Source organism: Oryctolagus cuniculus, chromosome 8 (assembly GCF_964237555.1).
Source record: "Oryctolagus cuniculus chromosome 8, mOryCun1.1, whole genome shotgun sequence".
In the NCBI taxonomy this organism is placed as follows: Eukaryota; Metazoa; Chordata; class Mammalia; order Lagomorpha; family Leporidae; genus Oryctolagus; species Oryctolagus cuniculus.
The window spans coordinates 123,070,193-123,090,431 of NC_091439.1; the positions used below are offsets into that span (position 1 = coordinate 123,070,193).

A 20,239-nucleotide genomic window follows, 5' to 3' on the forward strand; every position below is an offset into this window, starting at 1 on the left:
TGTAGTAATTGCAGATGAATGGAACTTATTCCTAACAGAGATGAATAGCCAGCTAGTCATTTAATATTAATATTAATAAAGAAGAAGATAAGAAGATCAATTTAACACCTATCTGGAAATAGTGTTCTGGGAATTCTAATCCTTGCCAAATGGAAAGAAAGGAAAATTGGATGGTTTTCATCCGATGCAAAGGTGGGCAAGGTGAACAGCAAAATACTACAGCGTATGATGGAGTAATGTGCTGGGTCACCCGCCCAGCCCTGCCACTGAACTGATGGCACATTTCTGTACCAGACCTGTTTTCTTATCTGAAAACTGGCAATTGGAATAGCACCCACTTTGAAGAGTTGCCATGAGGATTAAATGAGTGAATACCTGCAAAGTGGGGCCAGCATTGTGGCTCAGCAGGTTAAGCCACCACTTGCAATGCAGGAATCCCCTATCAAATGCTGGCTTGAGTCTCAGCTCCTCTGCTTCTGACCCAGCTTCTTGCTAATGTGCCTAGGAAGGCAGTGGAAGGTGACATAAATACTTGGGTCCCTGCCACCTACATGGGAGAGACCACGATGGAGGTCCTGGCTCCTGGTTTTGCCCTGGCCTAGACCTGGCTGTTGTGGCCATTTGGGGAGTGAACCAGCAGATGGAAGATCTCTGTCTGTCTGTCTCTCTCTCTCTCTCTCTCTCTGTCTCTTCCCCTTTCTCTGTTGCTCTGCCTTTCAAATCAATCAATCAATCTTTAAAAATACATGCAAAATGCTTAAAACAATGTTTGGCATATAAAAACACTCAGTAATGTTGGCTCTTATTTTTGTAATTGTTATTTACAGATAAAATCTCTGGCTATGTAAAAAGCCAAGAAAATCAACAGAAAAATGTTTATAATTTGCCAAAATAATCTATTGAAATGTATAACTTTCCCTATACTAAAGTTACAAAGAAAACAAAATGTAAAATCTCAGCTGTAATTAAAGGTAGAAAGTAATAAAATGCTATGGCTCATCTGAAAATGTGGCAAAGATCTCAATGAACAGTTACACTGATCTCATAGATCCTTTAACAACATGCTTTAAGGCGGGCATTTGACTGAGTGGTTCAGACTGCCAGTTAAGATGCCCATGTTTCATGTTGGAATATCTGGATCAGTGCCTGGTGACAGCTCCAGCTCTCTGTTAATATGCACTTTGGGAGACGGTAGGTGATACTCGAGTATTTTGGTCCCTGCCACCTATGTGGGAGGCCTGGATCACCTTCCTGCTTCCCAGCCCTGATGGTTATTGGCATTTGGGACACAAACCAGCAGATGGGAGCTCTCTGTCTCTCCATTTCTCTGTCTCTCAAATAAATAAATAAAAATTTAAAACATAACAATTGCAAGAGAAAGTGATTATTAAAAAGGAAAACTTTACATACATTTCAAGACTGTTTTGCACCACAATAAGCTTATCTTTTAATTGCATTTTCCCTGAATTCTTTGAAGTTTCTCATAGTTAAAATTGTATGCACTTTCTAGTAAATGTTCCAAAAAAGGGAGGTTGGGTACCTCTTACCAGCTGTGCATTGGCTAGAACAAATAGGAAATTTCTGCTGGCCACTATCACTTTAAGGGTTGCAGGGCTAGAATCATCTAGAAATCCAGCCTCAGGCTGCTGGAAGCCTTGTTAGAGTCTGGTCATGTCTCTTAGTGTGGGATTCGGATGGAGCTGTCCTGTGCCCAGAGTTCTGCAGCATTGGGAGAGAGGAGCTGGCAGGCTGCAAATATAAAGAAAAGGTAAGGAGGGGTCACTGCTGTGGCATAGTGGGTAAACGCTCCGCCGGCAATGCTGGCGTCCCATGTGTGCACTAGTTTGTGTCCCAGCTGCTCCACTACCAATCTAGCTCCCTGCTAAAGGTGTTGGGAAAACAGTGGAAGATTGCCCAAGTGCTTTAGGCCCTGCAACCCACATGGAAGAGCTGATGAAGCTCCTGGCTCCTGGCTTTCACCTGGCTCAGCCTTGGCCATTGCAGCCATTTAGGGAGTGAACCAGTGGATGGAGAGAATCTCTCTCTCCCTCTGTATTCTGACTTCCAAATAAAGAAATCTTTTTTTTTAAAGGTAAGGAAATGGAAAGGCTAATTACCTCATTGATCTGCTTACATGTGATGAAACAGTATACTGTACCCCAGAGAAACGAACAAGTCTTATATGTTCTTCTAAATTTTTTTTTTCTTTAGTATTTGAAGTTCTCAGTAGAAATGCGTGATGACCAAGGATTAGTTTCTTAAAGCTGCTCTAATGAAGTGGTACAAACCAGGTAGCTTACATGGCAGAAATGAATTGTCTCAGCTGGCACCATGGCTCACTAGGCTAATCCTCCGTCTGCGGTACTGGCACCCCAGGTTCTAGTCCCGGTTGGGGCGCCAGATTCTGTCCCGGTTGCTCCTCTTCCAGTCCAGCTCTCTGCTGTGGCCTGGGAGTGCAGTGGAGGATGGCCCAGGTGCTTGAGCCCTGCACCCGCATGGGAGACCAGGAGAAGCACCTGGCTCCTGCCTTCAGATAGGCGCAGTGTGCTGGTCATAGCAGCCATTTGGTTTCTCTCTGTCTCTCTTTCACTGTCGAACTCTGCCTGTCACAAAAAAAAAAAAAAAAAAAAAGAAAAAGAAATGCATTGTCTCGCAGCCCTGGAGATGCAGAAGCATGGCAGAGGTGTCCTTGCTGAGGGCCTTGAGGGAGACTCTGGTCCAGACCTCTCTTCTAGCTTCTGGTGTTGCTGTTGATTTTTGGTGCTCCTTGACTTGTAGAAGCAGCCTTCGGGTCTCTGCCTTTGTGTACACATGGTGTGTGTGTACCTGTGTGCAGACTTCTGTCCCCCCCCTTTAAAGATTTATTTATTTGAAAAGCAGAGTTACAGAGAAGCAGAGAGATCTTCATCCATTGGTTCCCTCCCCAAATGGCCGCAACAGCTGGAGCTTGGCCATTCTGAAGCCAGGAGCTGGGACTGGAACCAGCACTCATGTGGGCTGTCAGTGCTGCAGGTGGCAGCTTCACCTGCTACGCCACAGCACTGGACTCACCCCCTCATTTTTTTTTTTTTTTTTTTTTGGACAGGCAGAGCTAGACAGAGAGAGAGAGAGAAAGGTCTTCCTTTTTCCGTTTGTTCACTCCCCAAATGGCTGCTACGGCCGGCGTGCTGCGCTGATCTGAATGATCTGAAGCCAGGAGCCAGGTGCTTCCTCCTGGTCTCCCACGCGGGTGCAGGGCCCAAGCACTTGGGCCATCTTCCACTGCCCTCCCGGGCCACAGCAGAGAGCTGGACTGGAAGAGGAGCAACCGGGACAGAATCTGGTGCCCCAACCGGTTCTAGAACCCCGTGTGCTGGCGCCGCAGATGGAGGATTAGCCTAGTGAGCCACGGCACTGGCTCACCCCCTCCTTTAAAAAAAATTATTTACTTATTTGAAAGGCAGAGTTACACACACACATACACACACACACACACAAACCAACCAACATTTGCTGCTTGGCTTCCCAAATAGCTGCAGCAGCTAGGGCTGCCCCAGGCAAAAGCCAGGAGCCTGGAACTCTATCCAGATCTTGCAGGTGGGTACAGGGGTCCAAGGGACATCTTCCACTGCCTTCCCTGGCACATTAACAGGGGCCTGGATTGGAAGTGGAGCAGCTGGGACATGAGCTGGTGCCCATATGGGATGCCAGCATTGCAGGTGGTGGCTTTATCTGCTTGCAATGCTGACTGCTAAAATTCTTCTTTTTAAATGAAGTCCATGACATGGGAAAATGCACCAAATACAATGCTGAGTATGAACATTCTGTTGTGAAGCTGCATACTGCACCCTAGTTTGAAGGTGATTCTAATCACCAAAATCTTTATAACCTATATCCCTGAATGGTAGGATTAGACATTAGTTTTTACTTCAGTTTATGTATTTGTGTGTCCATGAGTAAAAGAGTTTATATTTAGAAGTACATTTCCATCTATATTTTTAAAATATACATTTTAAATATGCATTTATTTCATCTACTTGCAAAGCAGAGAGCAAGTGGAGGCGGGGAAAGAGAGCACGCACACACGAATGAAAATTCTTCCATTTGCTGGTTCATTCTCCAAATGCCCATAGCAATAGGGGCTGGACCAGGAGCCTCAATCCCAGTCTCTCACATAGCTGGCAGAGGTCCAAGTACTTGTGCCATCATCGGCTGCCTCCCAGGATGCACTGGCAGGCAGCTGATATGGGATGAGGATATCCCAGGCAGCAGCTTAATCGCTGTCCCTAAGAAGATTTTGGCCCCGTGTCTCCCAGACCTTGGCCATGCTCTGCTCCTGGTTTGAGCGGTCAGGCCCATCTGACTCCTTGTTCACAGGTGTTCCTCCGCCATCTTCCAGAGGACTTCCCTGCTGCAGTGAAGGAGTACAATGCCAGGATTCGGAAGAGCTTTGGTTCCTTCCTCCTGACCGTTTCTAAGCTGGCTGATGGGAGCCAGGAATACCGACGCCCTCTTTCAGAAATAGGTAAGAGGAACAGAAGGCCCATAAAGTAAAACATATCTAACTATGCTGAGATAAAACGGAAGTTTGGAAGATAAAGACGTAACTATTGCAAGAGAATATACAAAAAAAAAACCCTAAAAGTCCTTCAGTTTATGCTGTGGAAATTTTACCCTGATAAAAATCTTTTATTGTCTGGAATTAGGTAAGTCACTGTAGATTTCATTTAACACTAAATGCTTAAAATAGTTCTATTTTCTTCTGGCACAATCATGAAGAAGCACCCCCTTGCCTAGTCTGAATTTATTATAGAATATTTCTTTACCTATTGATATTATTTGTCCTTTAGTGGATATTGACACTCTCCACTTAGTTCAACTTTTCAATGTGAATAGCTTTGAAACTATGAGAAGAGGCATGTTGGCATATTTCTTTAGGACCATCAGTGCGTTGTGACTCCCTCAGTACAAAGTGGGCGGTGAGGGAGATAAGGCATCGCCCATCTGATTCAGGAAGGGAGAAAACTGCACGAGAAAGAAAATGACAAAAATATAAAGAAAAATAATGAATCTATGACAAATAAAGGTTCTGGAAGCAGGTCATGCACTCAGTGTCCTTAGCAGGGAGACAGAGAGAGCTAAGAAGATATGGGAATGTGGCAGGATTCTGTTTTCATCCACTTCCTGTAGAAACAAGGAGAAAACCGTGGTTCTGGTGGGCTGCTTTGACTTCTTCCTATTTCAGGATCCATGATTATATTGGAATATGGAAGGCGTGTGAGGGACAAGGCAAAATGTTGGCCTTTTCAGCCAGGGAGTGAGAAGTTCACCAGTCATGGGTCAGTTTCGTGGGAAAGAACCCAGTGTCTCCGAGCCATGGCTGTCATCCAGAATTGGAGGGGTGTGGTGCAGTGGGGCGGTGATCTCCTTTTCCTCTGGGGTGACTTCTGGGGTTGGCAGGGTGAGACCCTTCCCCGCCTCCATGGATGTCCGGATCCTCATCTGAGGAGCCTGAATGTTTTGTGGCAAAGGGAGGATGAAGCCTGCAGATCGAATCACATCTTCTGATCTGCTGCTCTTGGCTTGGGGAGACACGCAGACTGGGTGGAGCATCAGAGTGAGAGGACATGGCATGGGAAGAGTTAACCGACCAGCTGGCTCTGAAGGTGGGAGGAACCAGAGAGGCAGCTTCTAGGAGCCCTCCCAGGACGCCCAAAAAGAACAAGCAGAGAGCCCTGCTTATGACTTGCTTTAGCCCAATGACACCAATTTCCGCCTTCTGACAGATTTGGCTTACGTTACGCCACAAAGGTGGTGTCCGTTTCTTACATCAGCATTAGGAAACTAATAGAACTTCCAAGAAGAGCCATGTGAACAAGAGATGACAAGTAACAGGCAGCATGTTTTTGCTGTTGTTGAGGTGAAATTCATGTGGCATACATTAACTTCTTTAAGATGTACAAGCCAGAGGCATTTGATACAGTCAGATTGTGCAACCCCTCCCTCAGGTTGCTGTGTGTGGCTACGGGATTGGCTTGGTCCAGCTTCTTGCCCCATCACAGGAAGGAATTCAAGGAAGAGACGTAGGTAGAGGCCAACAGACAAGCAAGATTTATTTACGTGAGAAGTGAAAGTATACAGGAAGGAGTGCAGGCAAAGCCAGGAGAGAGAGTTGCAATCAACATGGCTTGGGGGCTGTCTTTTTATACCATTTGGAGGCATAGGGCCTGTGGGCCTTAATCAGACATTCAAATTCGTGGAGTTTGGAGTTTGGAGTGCCACATGCTTCCTTGCCCTTTGCAATCAGAAGTGTCATGCTCTCAGGTGTGTGATGGGAACAGGCGTGTCACCCATGGTAATATTAGTGACCCTGTGTTGAGCTGAAGATCATCATGGGGGCACAGCCTGCAGCCATATTGAGTATTTCTAGCTGGCACTGGTTCTAAGTTGCAGCACTGCAGAACCTGCAGTCCTCTGCTACACAGAAGGGGTGGGGGGCTGTGCATGGAAAGGGGATTTGAGTGGTGTGGGGGCAGGCAGTTTGGTAAGTGTGGGCCAGATCATCACAAGGGCTGGGGCCAGCAATTCCTCTCTGCTCTTGCTATCTCCCTGCCTCCGTCAAGATGATCATAAAGGTTAAATGTCAAAGGATTATTCTTTATAGGAAAAATAAATCCAAGTTATACATTTAATTGTGGAGGCTTAAGGGTCAGGCATTAAACCTTGGTATTCATAGTCCCCTCCTAAACTTGGAATCGAATGAGCAATTAATGTGGGAGTCCTAGGGATGAGACTGAGTAAGAGAACATGGTTTTCACGTTCAGTGAAATAAAGCAAAGCCCTGAGTAGAACACTTGCCCGTCCCCCAGGTAGAACTACAGTGCCTGTCTCTTTTAGATGAACGGAGAAGACAGTAGAATCTATCTCCCTAGTGGTCACATGGACCTGAAATACAGAAAGATCAAAGAAAGGCACAGACTGATGGGGGAAGACACAGAGAAGTGTGTGTTAAAAAAGTAAAGAAAAAAGAGACAAAAGCGATGTAGAGACAATCGGAGAGAGAGAGATGAGAAACAAACACAGGAAGATTGTCAGACAGATGGAAATGGAGATGTAAATAGATAAATGCATCGATAGAAAGACAGGAGAGAGACAGGAACACAAAGTACAGAGAAAGCTGTGAGGGAAAGAGGAACAGAGGATGGGGTGGGCTTTCGGTGCAGCCGTAAAGTCACTGTTGGGACACCTGATCCCACATCTGAGTGCCTGGTTCAAGTCCCAGCTACTCCACTTCCCATCCAGCTTCCTGCTAATGCACAAGCTGGGAGGCAACAGATGATGGCTCAAGCACTTGGGTCCCCGCCACCCACGAGGGAGACCTGATGCAGCTCCAGGCTCCTGGCTTTGGCCCCGTGCCAACTGTTACAGGCCTTTGGGGTGTGACTCAGTAGATGGAAGATTCACGTCTGTCTCTCCACCTTTCAAATAAAATAAAAAGAAAGCTTTTAAAAAGAGGAAGAAATGGGGCAAGGAGGAGCAGAAAGACGGAGAGGAAACAGAAGAGAGCGAATCATTCACAGAGGGAGAGCAGGACACATGGGATCCAAGAAATCAGCACACTAGAAGCACGGAAGGAAGACATGGGGACGGTGGAGAGAGAGAGAGAATGATTTGATTGGACGTTGAGTATCTCCCTCTACCAGACCCACTGTTCAGGCCTGCAGTGAGATGGGTGAGCTGCACAGGGACCGGAAGTGTCCCTCCCCACTTTTGCCTCCTGGTGAGGGAAGTGGGACTTCCTTGCCATCTGCGGGTGTATGCACAGTAGAGTTAACACAGGAGAGTAGGTGGTGAAGCCAGCTTTAACTCCATTATGCGAAACTTTGCAGCTGTAACACTCCCTTGCATCTTGAGAGGAATCTGAATATGAAGCCGTTGTAGAGGGCAGGTAGGTGACCCCGGTTTTTGAGCTCAGGTCCTTGGATCCAATAGGGCTCGATGAAGCATCTGCATCCCCCTTAGTAAACAGTGTCCACATAAGTTCGCAGTGGGTGGACGCACGGAGCCACCACGTGGGACCACCGAGTGGTAGAGCCACTAGCAGATGCTAGAATGAGTTTGGTTTAGGGAGAAGAAAGTCTTCACAGTGGTGATCCAGCAATACAATCCCCAGAGTGTTTGCTTAAAAAAAACCTCCAATAAATTTTCTGGGAATAATGGTATAAATGAGTTTGATTAGTTTCAAATGGTTTATGTTTCATAGGAGAATGGTTTTCCATTTGCTTCTTCCTAGACTTTTCGGGTAAAGAGTGTGAAGACTCTGAGCTGGTGTCTCATCTGATGCCCGGGACTGAGAGCAGATCTGCTGTCTCCCCATTTGCTTGCCTGTCCAATATCACGGATCAGGATTTGTTTGGTGTTCACCTGACAAATGACGTAAGTCCGTTTTGTTGTGACAAGTTCTTTCATTCTGTTTATTCATCAATGAGAAATAGCCTTTATCTGATTAGAACACTAGGTCAGTGTCCATGTCTGAATAGTGATGCTTCCCAGTGGCATGGGAAAATACTTTTAAAATAAAAAATACCAGGAAAACAGGGAGGTTTCTCAGTCACCATGGCATTAGTCAGCTTTTCGATACTACAGTGAAATACCAGAGGCAACTCACTCTGTTAAGGAAAAAAGTTTGTTTAGCTCACAGGTTTGGAGGTTCAAGTCTGGGGACCTGGTGCAGACCCTGGTGAGGCTCTGTATTGTGTGTGCAGGAAAGATCACGTGGTGAGCCAGGAAGCAGAGAGCCTGGGCCCGAGCTCAGGTGTTTGGAACAACCCGCATCACCTGAAGGCCTCCCACTCAGCCCCACCTCCTAAAGGTTTCCCCTCCTCCTAATGCCACCACCTTAGGGAACAGGCTTCTACCACGGGGGCCTTTTGGGGACCTGCGACATCCAAAGCCATATCCAGACCACAGCAGCTGTATGCACTGCCTCTCATAAGCCCCTGCTACTCCAGGTGTGAGCCAAGGAGACCTGGCCGTCCACGTTACCTGCCAGCAGTGCAGTCTCGGGAGCGTCTCTGGGTGTTACGTCCAGAGTGCACACTGGAGTTAGATCCTGCTGTCAGTCATTCGAGGACAATGTGTTTTGTTTCTGTTTTTATTTTTATTTTTTATGTCTGAACGCATAGAGTGGTGTGTGGTGCAGCATGGAGATGTGAATGATTCAGTATGAGCCAAAGCGGTCACTGTGGCATGGTCAGACTCCCAGTCCTGACTGTCCCTGGACAGTTTATTCAGGTAGCAAGTTGAGAGGAAATGAGCCCTGATGACTGGGACTGTGTCACTTGCCACGATCTGGTCATTGTGTCCTGGAAAGCAGTATAAGAACAGATATTGTGGAGTGTGGGGAAGAACAACACTCTCACTGTGTGTTGTTGCCAAGATAAAGCTTGGACATTCAGAAATATTTTCTTCAGGGAGAATTAATCTAAGAAATATTTGTAATATGTTTCTGAAGTTGTAAAAGTGGCCGTGTAAATTCTTTTACTTATTGAAAGGCAAAGTTACAGAAAGAGAAATAGAGAAATATATAGAGAGAAAATCTCCCATCTGCTGATTACTCCCCAAGTGGCCGCAATGGCTGGGGCTGGGCCAGGCCAAAGCCAGGAGCCCAGAACCTTCCCCAGGTCTCCCACATGTGTGCAGGGGCCCAAGTACTTGGGCCATCCTCCACCACCTTCCCAGGCGCTCTAGCAGGGAGCTGGTTTGGAAGCAGAGCAGCTGGACCGCGAACAGGTGCCCATATTGGATGCAGGCACTGAAGGCAGTGGCCCAACCTGCTACACCACAACAAAGGCCTGACCATGTAAAATTAATTCTAAATAAATTGGAGCCATCATTTCCATGCTTTTAAAAGCAGTTTTGATATTTTATCTGGTCAGTCATATTATAGTTTTGGGAAATTTGGTACACTGTTTACTGTCTGATACTAGTACTAAACATGTATTGAGTTATTGTTTTATTTTAAATGATTTATTTATTTATCTGTGAGGCAGAGTGACAGTGGGGTGGGGTGAGAGATGCTGGCTCATTCTCCAAAAGGCCATAGAAGCTGGGGATGGGCCAGTCAATAGCCAGGAGCCAGGAGCTTCTTCTGGGTCTCCCATGTGGGTGCAGGGGCCCAAGCTCCTGGGCCGTCCTCCACTGCTTTCCCAGGCACATCAGCAGGGATCTGGATGGGAAGCAGAGCAGGTGGTCTAGAAAAAGCACTTCGATGTGGTGAGCCTTTATTGCAGGTGAGACTTAACCTGCTGTACAACGCTGCCTCCTGGGTTACTGCTTTAACTAGCTACCGACAATGAACCATGGTGACCAGATTTTATAATAAAGGTCACTTTAAGAGAAAAATGTGAGTAACCTGAGGCCTCTGTGTACCCTCAGGCTATCTTACGAACACTCAGTGTGGATGTCAGCAATGTTCCTCTCCTTTGCTTGTACAAACGGGATCAAAGTGGCCGGAAGTATTTTTTGAATGCCTATGCACTGGACTTCTACAAGCATGGTTCCTTGTTCTCACTGGCTTCAGACAACTGGTATGACTGCTCCTACTTTAACATGCTCCAGATACATCTGTGTGTTTGTGTAATGGAGGTTAAGGGGGCTGATGCATTGCTATGGTTTCTGTGGCATTAATTTTAAGATGCAGTGTTTAAGAAGGGTAATTAAGAGGCAGTTTGTTTTGAACAATTACAAGGTTTTTTTTTCCTAGAGATGAAGTCCACATGACATAAAATTAACCATTTTTAAGTGAGTAGTACAGTGGCTTTAGGTATATTTGCAGCATTGTGCATGCACTGCTGCTATCTAGTGACAAAACATGTTCATACCCCAAGGGTAAGTCCCTGACCTTCAAGGAATAGTTCCTGTCCTCTCTCTGACACTGCCAGTCTGCCCTCTGGCTCCGTGGGTTTGCCTTGGTCTGGGTGTTTACTATGAAGGGAATCACGTGGCTGTGTAACCTTGCGTGTCTGGCTTCTTTCGCTGTAATACTCCAGTGTCCATGCTGGTGCAGGTTTCAGTACTTTGGTCCGTTGTAGGAGGGGTCTTCCAAATGTTCTTGGCAGATGCATATTATGAAAAGAATGCCTGCCTGGATTTCAAAATATTTTTTGAATGAAAGTAAACATTTTGTTTTATTTCATTTTTTTCCCCAAACACTTTATATTTGTCTTTTATTTGAGAGGCAGAGAGAAGAGACAGAGAGGGATTTTTCATTCACTGATTTACTCCTCAAATGCCAAATATGGCCGTGGCTGGGATCTTAGTCCAGGTCTCTCATGTGGGTGACAGGGACCCAATAACTTGAGCCATTACTGGTGCCTCCCAGGGTACACGTTAGCAGGCAACAGGAATCAGGAATCAGCCAGAACTCAAACCCAGGCACTCTGAGATGGGATAAGACCATCCCAAGCAGCATTTTCACTGCTGCGCCAAATGCGTATCACTGTGTTTTATTTTTGCAGACTTCTTGAAGTGTCCTCATGTGTACATACACAGTTCTTTTATGTAGTTGAACATTTGGGTTGTTTCCACCTTTGGCAGTTGTGAGCACTGGTGCTATGAACATGCATGCACACGCGTTGCTTTGCATTCCTGTTCTCAATTCTTTTGGATCTGTATGTAGGGATAGAATTGCTGAGTCATATGTTAACTCAATGTGTACCATTTTGAGAGACTGAAAATTGTTTTCCACAAAAGTAAACCAGGTTCCATGAAAGTAAACATTGCCCCAGCAATGTACAAGGATTTAAATTTCTCCACCATCTACCATGCTTGTTATTTCATTTTTCCCCTTTATTATAACCATGGTGGTAGGTATCAAGGGGTATCTCATGGTTCTGATCTAAATTTTTCTAAATACTAACAATGCTGAGCATGTGTTCATACACTTGCATGTCATTTGCACCATGGTGTTAAAATTATCCCCTGTGTTAACCTTCTCCAGAGAAAGAGTATCTGTCTAGCAAGTCCCTTTGTATCTATCATCCATCTATCATTTAATTTTTTATTTAAGGAGTTGGCTCAAATGATTATGGAGACTACGAAGACCCAGCCAGAGACCCAGGGAAGTCAGTGCTGTAAATTCTAGCTTGAGTCCCAAAGCCTGAGAACCATGAACTCCTGATAGTTCAGGTTCGAGTTCAAGAGTGGATCAGCGTCTCAGGCAGTCAGGCCGAGAGAGAACGCATTCTGCCTTCCTCTGCCTTTTGTCTGTTGAGACGTTGTCATGGAGTATTGAAAACTGATGAGGAATTGCTGGAAGAAAGTTTATTTGAGAATAAAGAGTATACTAAAGCAGTGTGTGTTGGGGGAATTAAAAAACTACGACGACCATGGTGACAAGGTCAACAACATGTACATGCCTAAGGCAGAAGGTTCGCTCAGGGAAAGCGTGAGATGAGCCTACGCTTTCACCTCTCGCAGGTCTCTAGGAACAGTGCAAGAAGGGAGTGAATTTAAGACAAAGATCAAAAATGGAAACAGACAGACGGCAGCAGGTTGTTAGATTGCCTTGCCGTGTTTTCAAGGAGTGCCTGCTGCTTCTCTCTCTCTGAGTGCCGACGCAGGCTCCGCAAGGGCAAGTGCCTCACCCCTCCTTCAGGCGGCCCCTGGACAGCTCAGAACTGACAGGGCGGCTCCACTCCCCCTGCAACCAGGGAACAAGGGCCCCCGCAGCGAGCATGGGCTGCTGTCTTCAACAGTGCCCCTGAGCTCAAGGGGAGGATGGAGGAGGGGGAGTAAAGATGTCACAGTTTTCCCACCTTTTTCTTGATTCAGAGTTAAGCCTTTGTTTCCCAGAGTCTGATAAAGCTGACTGATAGTTTTTGCCTGCTCTCTATTTTATGCTTTTACTAGGGGATGTGTCCTTACAGCAGCCCACTCTGTCTCTCACTGACTCTCCCGTACTGGACACTGTAATATTAATTCTGGTAATATCAATGCGCTAATATACAAGAGCATGGAAAGTTGTGTCTTTTTTTTAGCCAAATGATGAGCCTGTTTACCAGGCTACCTGGAGCTGAACGCAGAAGCAAAGCACTGGCCCTGCCGAGGGCAAGCCAGAGACTGCGCGCTCCCAGAGCTGCGTTGACAGTGTCTCTGGACAGGCCGACAGTGCAGCATCCATGGATTACTCCCCCTGCTTCGGGGGGCACACCAGAACCCACTTCATTCCCTCACGTGTCATTTTACTCTTGTTTATCTGTAGGTTGAACATGGGCGATGCTTTTCACTTAATCAGAGACTTCATACTGACCATTCAGTCCATCAGGTACCGTACACTTCTCAGTGTTGGAAGCCCATAGAACCAGTTAAACATCTCTAGGCACACATCACAGTGCTAATAAACACTGTATGTTTTTATACAGAATTTCACTAAGTGAGCTGTGCGGTGATGAGGATGACAATGTTGTGTTAGCGTTTCAACAACTGAGTGATGCCTTCAGTAAGAAACTTTGGAAACGAAGATGACGCTGTCTGTGTTAAACCGGGCCCTAGGACCTTCCTGGAAGATGAAGACGGCTAAGAGCTCCCTGCGCCTCAGCGCTTCAGGAAAGAGGCTTGCAAATGGCTGTGCAGGAACCACCCTTTCCCATAAGACTCTGATAAGACACCCAGCATTCCCTCGCTTCCCTGTGCCAATGCTTGATTCTCCCTCCAAATTCCCATTCATGTCTCCCAAAAAAGCCAGCTGATGTGTTTTCTTCCCTAAGCAATCTGGACATAATAGCAGTTACCTTGACCTGCTCCTGCTTGACCTTGACCTGCTCCAACTTTACTCAGGATTCTTCCCTCCTCACAGGGGTCCTGAACCGTGGCCCACCCTCAGACTAAGCCCCGCTGAGTGGCCTCTCCTTAAACAGCTCCCCAGTGACATCTCAGATGATTGTCCCCGAGCGGCTGTGCTTGCACACATCAGCTGTGACTGGCAGTGTCAGCCCAGGATGTTCCCCGAGCCACTGTTCACCTCACTCTCCCACAGCTGATTCTAGAAGTAAAATACGTTGCCTAGCTAAAGTATAGGTTGAGTAATTATTGAAAGACATCATAGCAAAGAAACCCTTTTTTTAAATACCTGAATTCTCAACAGAAACTAACATTTTCCTTCTATGAGCATTTTAGCATGCAAAAGTAATATATGCTAAATAGCTCAAACAGTTGCTATTTTCAAATTATTTTAATTGTACTTACTTGTGGGCTGCAGTGTGATAATTTGATAGATGTATGCAATGACTATTTTGGCCTTGAAATGTTCAGATCATGAGAATTTAAAACTAGAAGTCAAGCTTGATTTAAAATTATGTGATAACAGCCCTTAGAAGGGAGTTGGAATCTTGACATTGACTTCAGAAGTCTAATTATTGCTGAGAGTTCATGTTGTCCCCAAGTCCTGTAATGTGAGTGCTCCATTTCATTCCTCCTATCAGACACTTAGGCTCTGGGTACGTTCCTCCATCCCCCCCGAGACCAGCAGGAGCAAACACACAGGGACTGGACCATATGCTGTTGAAAAAGTCCCATGTGGGATAAGCACAGTAGAACCCTCACCAGGCCATCTGGCTGGATCGCCTTGCTCAGCCTCACCCACCACCGCTCCCGACCACCCTGGTGTGTTGTCTGCTCTGGCTGAGCCCGGGAGTCTTCTGAGCTAAACTCACCTGTCCCTGCCTCTGCTTTCCTTCGTGGCTGGATTGTGGCATCAGTTTGTGTTCTCTCCCAAATCTGAGCTGAGTGTGTTGCTGACCTGCTGAATTGTGGGAGACAGAGGGAATCGGGCTTTACTGATGGCACAAAGCATTTGAGAGTCTTTGATGCCGATCTGAAGAAGTGAAGACAAAAACGTGGAGCGATGGATTTCCTCACATTGCTTGGGCAACTGATTGGCATTACGCTTGGTTGTTAAGATGCCTGGCGTTGTGGCATAGCAGGTAAAGCTGCTGCCTGCAGTGCCAGCACCCCATATGGATGCTGGTTCAAGTCCTGGCTGCTCCACTTCCAATCCAGCTCTCTGCTATGGCCTGGGAAAGCCGTAGAAGATAGCTCAGGTCCTTGGATGCCTGTACCTGCGTGGGAAACCTGGAAGAAAATCCTGGCTCCTGGCTTCGGATCAGCACAGCTCTGGCCATTGTGGCCAACTGGGGAGTGAACAGCAGATGGAAGACCTCTCTCTCTCTCTTTGCCTCTCCTCTCTCTGTGTAACTCTGACTTCCAAATAAATAAATACATCTTTGAAAAAAAGCCTGTGTCCCACCTAGTAGTGCTTTTGTTCAGTGCCTGGCTCTGGCTCCTGATTCCAGCTTCCTGCTAATGTGGACCCCTGGTGGTGGGGGTGTGGGTGGTTGGTGATTGCTTAGGTAGTTAGATCTCTGCCATTCACATGGAGAACCAACTTTGGTTCCTGTCTCTTGGTTTTTGTCACAGATGGGAGGTCTCAGCCTGTCAGTTTCTCTGCTTCTCAAAATAAAAATTAGCAGGAGATAAGTTGCCTTTAACAGAGTATTGTCAAATATGCATATCTTATTAGGACATCCAAGTCTCTTGTGAACTTGATATGCATATGTCTGGCTGCATTTTGCTGCTTTATATGCATTTTATTTTATTTATGTATTTTTTTTATTTAGTAAATATAAATTTCCAAAGTACAGTTTATGGATTGCATTGGCTCCCCCCCATAATTTCCCTCCCACTCGCACCCCTCCCATCTTCTGCTCCCTCTCCCATTCCATTCCCATCAAGATTCATTTTCAATTATCTTTATATACAGAAGATCAATTCAGTATATATTAAGTAAAGATTTCATCAGTTTGCACCCACACAGAAACACAAAGTGTAAAAATACTATTTCAGTACTAGTTATAGCATTACTTCACATTGGACAACACATTAAGGACAGATCCCACATGAGAATTAAGTACACAGTGACTCCTGTTGTTGACTTAACAATTTGACACTCTTGTTTATGGCATCAGTAATCTCCCTAGGCCCTAGTCATGAGTTGTCAAGGCTATGGAAGCCTTTTGGGTTCGCCGACTTTGATCTTATTCTGACAGGGTCATAGTCAAAGTGGAAGTTCTCTCCTCCCTTCAGAGAAAGGTACCTCCTTCTTTGATGGCCCTGTTCTTTCCACTGGGATCTCACTCGCAGATCTCACTTGCAGAGATCTTTCATTTAGTGTTGTTGTTGTGTTGTTGTTTTTTTTTTTTTTTTTTCCAGAGTGTCTTGGCTTTCCATGCCTAAAATACTCTCATGGGCTCTTCAGCCAGATCTGAATGTCTTAAGGGATGATTCTGAGGCCAGAGTGCTATTTAGGACATCTGCCATTCTATGAGTCTGCTGTGTATCCCGCTTCCCATGTTGGATCGTTCTCTCCCTTTTTGATTCTGTCAGCTAGTATTACTAGTATTAGCAGACACTAGTCTTGTTTGTGTGATCCCTTTGACTCTAAGTCCTATCAGTGTGATCAATTGTGAACTGAAATTGATCACTTGGACTAGTGAGATGGCATTGGTACATGCCACCTTGATGGGATTGTATTGGAATCCCCTGGCACATTTCTAACTCCACCATTTGGGGCAAGTCCGATTGAGCATGTCCCAAATTGTACGTATCCTTCCTCTCTTATTGCCACTCTTATATTTAACAGGGATCACTTTTCAGTTAAATTTAAACACCTAAGAATAATTGTGTGTTAATTACAGAGTTCAAACAATAGTACTAGAACAAAAAAATACTAAAATGGTTATGGGACATGTACTCTATAGAATACTATACAGCAGTCAAAAACAATGAAACCCGGTCATTTGCAACAAGATAGAGGAATCTGGAAAACATTATGCTGAGTGAATTAAGCCAGTCCCAAAGGGACAAATATCATATGTTCTCCCTGATTGGCGACAACTAACTGAGCATTTTATTTTAAAGACTGCCATAGGAGTTCATTTGAACTTTATTGTATTTTTACAGAAGTTTGAAAATTCCTCTAAATAGGATGATCACACAATGCATTTTCCTTGCTGTCCCAAAATACACTAAGGAAAGTCTTGAGTAGATTCCCTGTCGGGTACAGATAATTCTCATTTAAATAAAACCTATTCTGGGGCCGGCACAGTGGATTAAGCTGCCACCTGTGACATTAGTATCCCATAAGAACACCCAGCTGCTCTACCTCTGATCCAGTTCCCTGCCAGTGTACCTGGGAAAGCAGACAAAGATGGTTCAAGTGCTTGGGTCCTTGTACCCACATGGAGGACTTGGATGGAGTTCTAGGTTCCTGGCTGCTTGTGGCCATTTGGGTAGTGAACCACAGATGGAGGATCTCTCTCTTTCATTCTCTATCTCTCCCTCTCTGTTAACTCTGCCTTTCAAATGATTAAGTCTTGAAGAAAAACCAAAACACCGTATTCCATGGCAATATTGTTATTATTCCATCATATACAAATTAATTCTTTGATGATCAAATAACAGGTGCAAATCCTTGATCACAGATTTTCATTCATAGATTTTGGAATAATTTTACAGACAGAAGAGAAAATTTGATCTTGTAGTTTGGTGGTGGTGTGAGTGACAACGCATGTGTCACACTCTGTGCTCTGATGTGTCTGTGAAGAGTGCCCGGCGCTCCCCATCCTCCCCTCTGTGTCAGCAGTCCTCCATGTCACCAGCACAGATGGCCAGCAGTGCCTTCTTATAGTGCCCTGAAGCAAAGTGCTGAAAAGGAAAGAAAAAAAAAATACAACGTATATGAAATAAAATTGTCGGAGAAACACAGTGTTTCTGAAGTGCAAAATTAGCCTTCCCAAAATTATTCACTTTTTTTTAATCTAAAGATTTAATGTTTCTGAGAATGGTTCCCAGTGAAACCACTGAAACATAATGCTGTGGGGATAGTCAGCAGTGTGTGGGTGAAAGCGCGTTGATTGACGTCTGCTTAGCACAACAGTGACTTGCAGTAGAATTCAATCTCCTCAGCTGTAGAAAGAGCTGTCTTACATTATTATTGGTATAAATCAGGGCGGAGCCTGGGGAAAAATTGTTGCTGCATCTCCAAAGATTTAAAAATGCTCATATGCATGAATGCAGTAATCCTATCTCAGGAAATAGATTTGAAATTATTAGTTATGCTGTGTATAATAGTGAAAAACTGAAAAGTGGTGTAAAATCATGTGAGGTAGCTTAAGTATGTTACAGTTTATAGAGTGGGATACCATGATTCAGTAGAAGGATTCCTTTTATTAATGAGACATATCAGTAGTTATTTATTTTTAAAAGACAACCCAAAGCAGCCATCTATTTGGGTTGCTATAACAAAATACCATCAAGCTGGAATGTTATAAATGACAAGAACTTATTTCTCTTGGATCTGGGTGCTGGAATGGCCAAGATCAAGTTGCTGGCAGATCCGGTGTCTACCCAGGGTCCGTGCTCATATGGACAGCCGCCTTCTCACTCTAACCTCATGTGGTGAACCCCATTCTATGAAGACATTAATCCCATACAGAGGATTAGGAGACTAGGATTTCCCCATCTGAATTTTGTGGGGTCCTCCAACATTCAGACCATAGCAGCACCTACAACAAAATTTTATTCTGCGGTGGAGAATTAGGGAAGTTTTTATTTTTACTTTTTATGCTCTTCTGTAGTTTCTAAATTTCCCCAAACAATGATAGTAATAAATAAAATATGATAAAAATTTATCTTTGTTAAAAAATCAGCTATCGTATTAATGTTCTCTTGCACAATGTTGTCATGTAATTCTCATTCACTGCTTTGAATGCATCCTGAAGTTGTTCTAATTATGTGAACTCTTAGCAGACTTTGAGGTGGCTGAGATTCATTATGCTAAGCAGCTAAGACCTAGCCATTCATGTGGAGAAGGAGTTATGACCTGCATTGCTCCATGGGAAATGTTTAGTGTCCCAAGCGAGTTGAAGGTTTCGGAGGTTTTAGAGGTGGATGTAAGGAGAGCTTTAGCAAAGATAAAGGAATTGGATTCCCTTAACTGCTCCACCTGGGCTGCAAAGGGCCTGCAAAGTCTTCTGGATTTATGATCTCTGGGTCTTTGGGTTGTTGAATTGCTTCTGGATCACTCTTCCAATAAACTAAAGAGCTGTTTCCAGAAGTTGAAAATTTCCATTGAAAACACATGAACAAGGATACAGCCCTTAGCTCTGTGCAGATGCAAACTATGACATGTTCTCAGTGCCCCAATGCCAGCATCTTTAGAATTAGTTTGAACAAGAGGCCAAGGAGTGTTTATTTTTCACTGGGTCCTAAAAATTACATAGCTGATCTTATGTATTCTGATAGCTTTTATCAAAACCCACAGTAGAGGTTAGAGGTATCAGGATGAAGAGCTGACTTGTTTCCTTCTGATGTGTAGAGTGTTCTACAACCAGTAGTGCCAAACTTCACAGTGGCCGGTTGACAGCGTCTGGCTGGCTGCTTGCTTTCCATGGCTTGTGAGAGCCCAGCTGGACTGGTTTTAGAATCTCTTCACCATTAATATGATCTTGCTGCAAAAACGTGTTTTTCCTCATCCTGATCACACTTCAGAATTTAGCTCATAAGGTGCAATTCTAGGGCATGGATGTCTTATTTGGTTACATCTGTGATTTACCTTAGACTAAGAGGAGTCAGCTCTGTCAATTCAGGTGAAGGGGTTGTCTGCGGCTGCAACCTGTTGTACTCAAAGGCAACAGTAGTAGTTGCTCGAGTAGTAACCCAGACTGCCCCTATTAAGATTCTACCAAGAAAGCATTCAAATCAAAGCGTTTAGCACAGTCACAGTTTCAGAAACGATGAGAAGGGGGTCACGTTGCTCACACTCAGTAGACTTACTCTGATATCATGAAACAGGGATTTCCCATATCTCTCTTTGTACCGTGTTCTTATGGTCATCAAGTCTATTTCACTTCTAGCAATGAGGATCCGGATCACGGTTTTATTATGGAAACCAAAGTCCTAAAAGATACAGAAGGGGAGGGAGGTGGGTTGAGGAAATCGTACTTGAGCATCAAGAGAGATTGAGCCCTTGGCTGGAGCGACTGCTGTTCTCCTAGTCCTCAAATGCAGGCACTGCTGTCCCATCCCATGGTGCTCAGCCTGACCCTGAGAGCTGCCTCTGTGACTTCTGCTCACTTCAAGCGCACTTAGGGTGAGTTATTCTGTTCCACCTGACGTCTCGCCTGCCCTGGGTCATGGCCTT

General features: G+C 45.0%; 2 protein-coding genes across 2 annotated transcripts in view; one reads left to right on the top strand and one right to left on the bottom strand.

The window, feature by feature from the left end:
- Positions 1-15,512, top strand: part of LOC103346717 (probable ATP-dependent RNA helicase DDX60) — an 85,336-nt gene extending 69,824 nt beyond the window's left edge. The window contains 5 exon segments of the mRNA XM_070048174.1: positions 4,357-4,504; positions 8,273-8,415; positions 10,417-10,568; positions 13,244-13,306; positions 13,404-15,512. Coding sequence (XP_069904275.1) covers positions 4,357-4,504; positions 8,273-8,415; positions 10,417-10,568; positions 13,244-13,306; positions 13,404-13,506 — 609 coding nt within the window. The 3' untranslated portion in view covers positions 13,507-15,512.
- A 1,935-nt stretch (positions 15,513-17,447) lies between these two features.
- The window catches only part of LOC103346716 (annexin A10), a 52,168-nt gene continuing 49,376 nt past the window's right edge, over positions 17,448-20,239 (bottom strand). Inside the window, exons 11-12 of the mRNA XM_070047157.1 lie at positions 19,873-19,995; positions 17,448-17,742 (exon numbers count right to left, since the gene is read on the bottom strand). Coding sequence (XP_069903258.1) covers positions 17,674-17,742; positions 19,873-19,995 — 192 coding nt within the window. The 3' untranslated portion in view covers positions 17,448-17,673. The remainder of the gene's footprint in view (positions 17,743-19,872; positions 19,996-20,239) is intronic.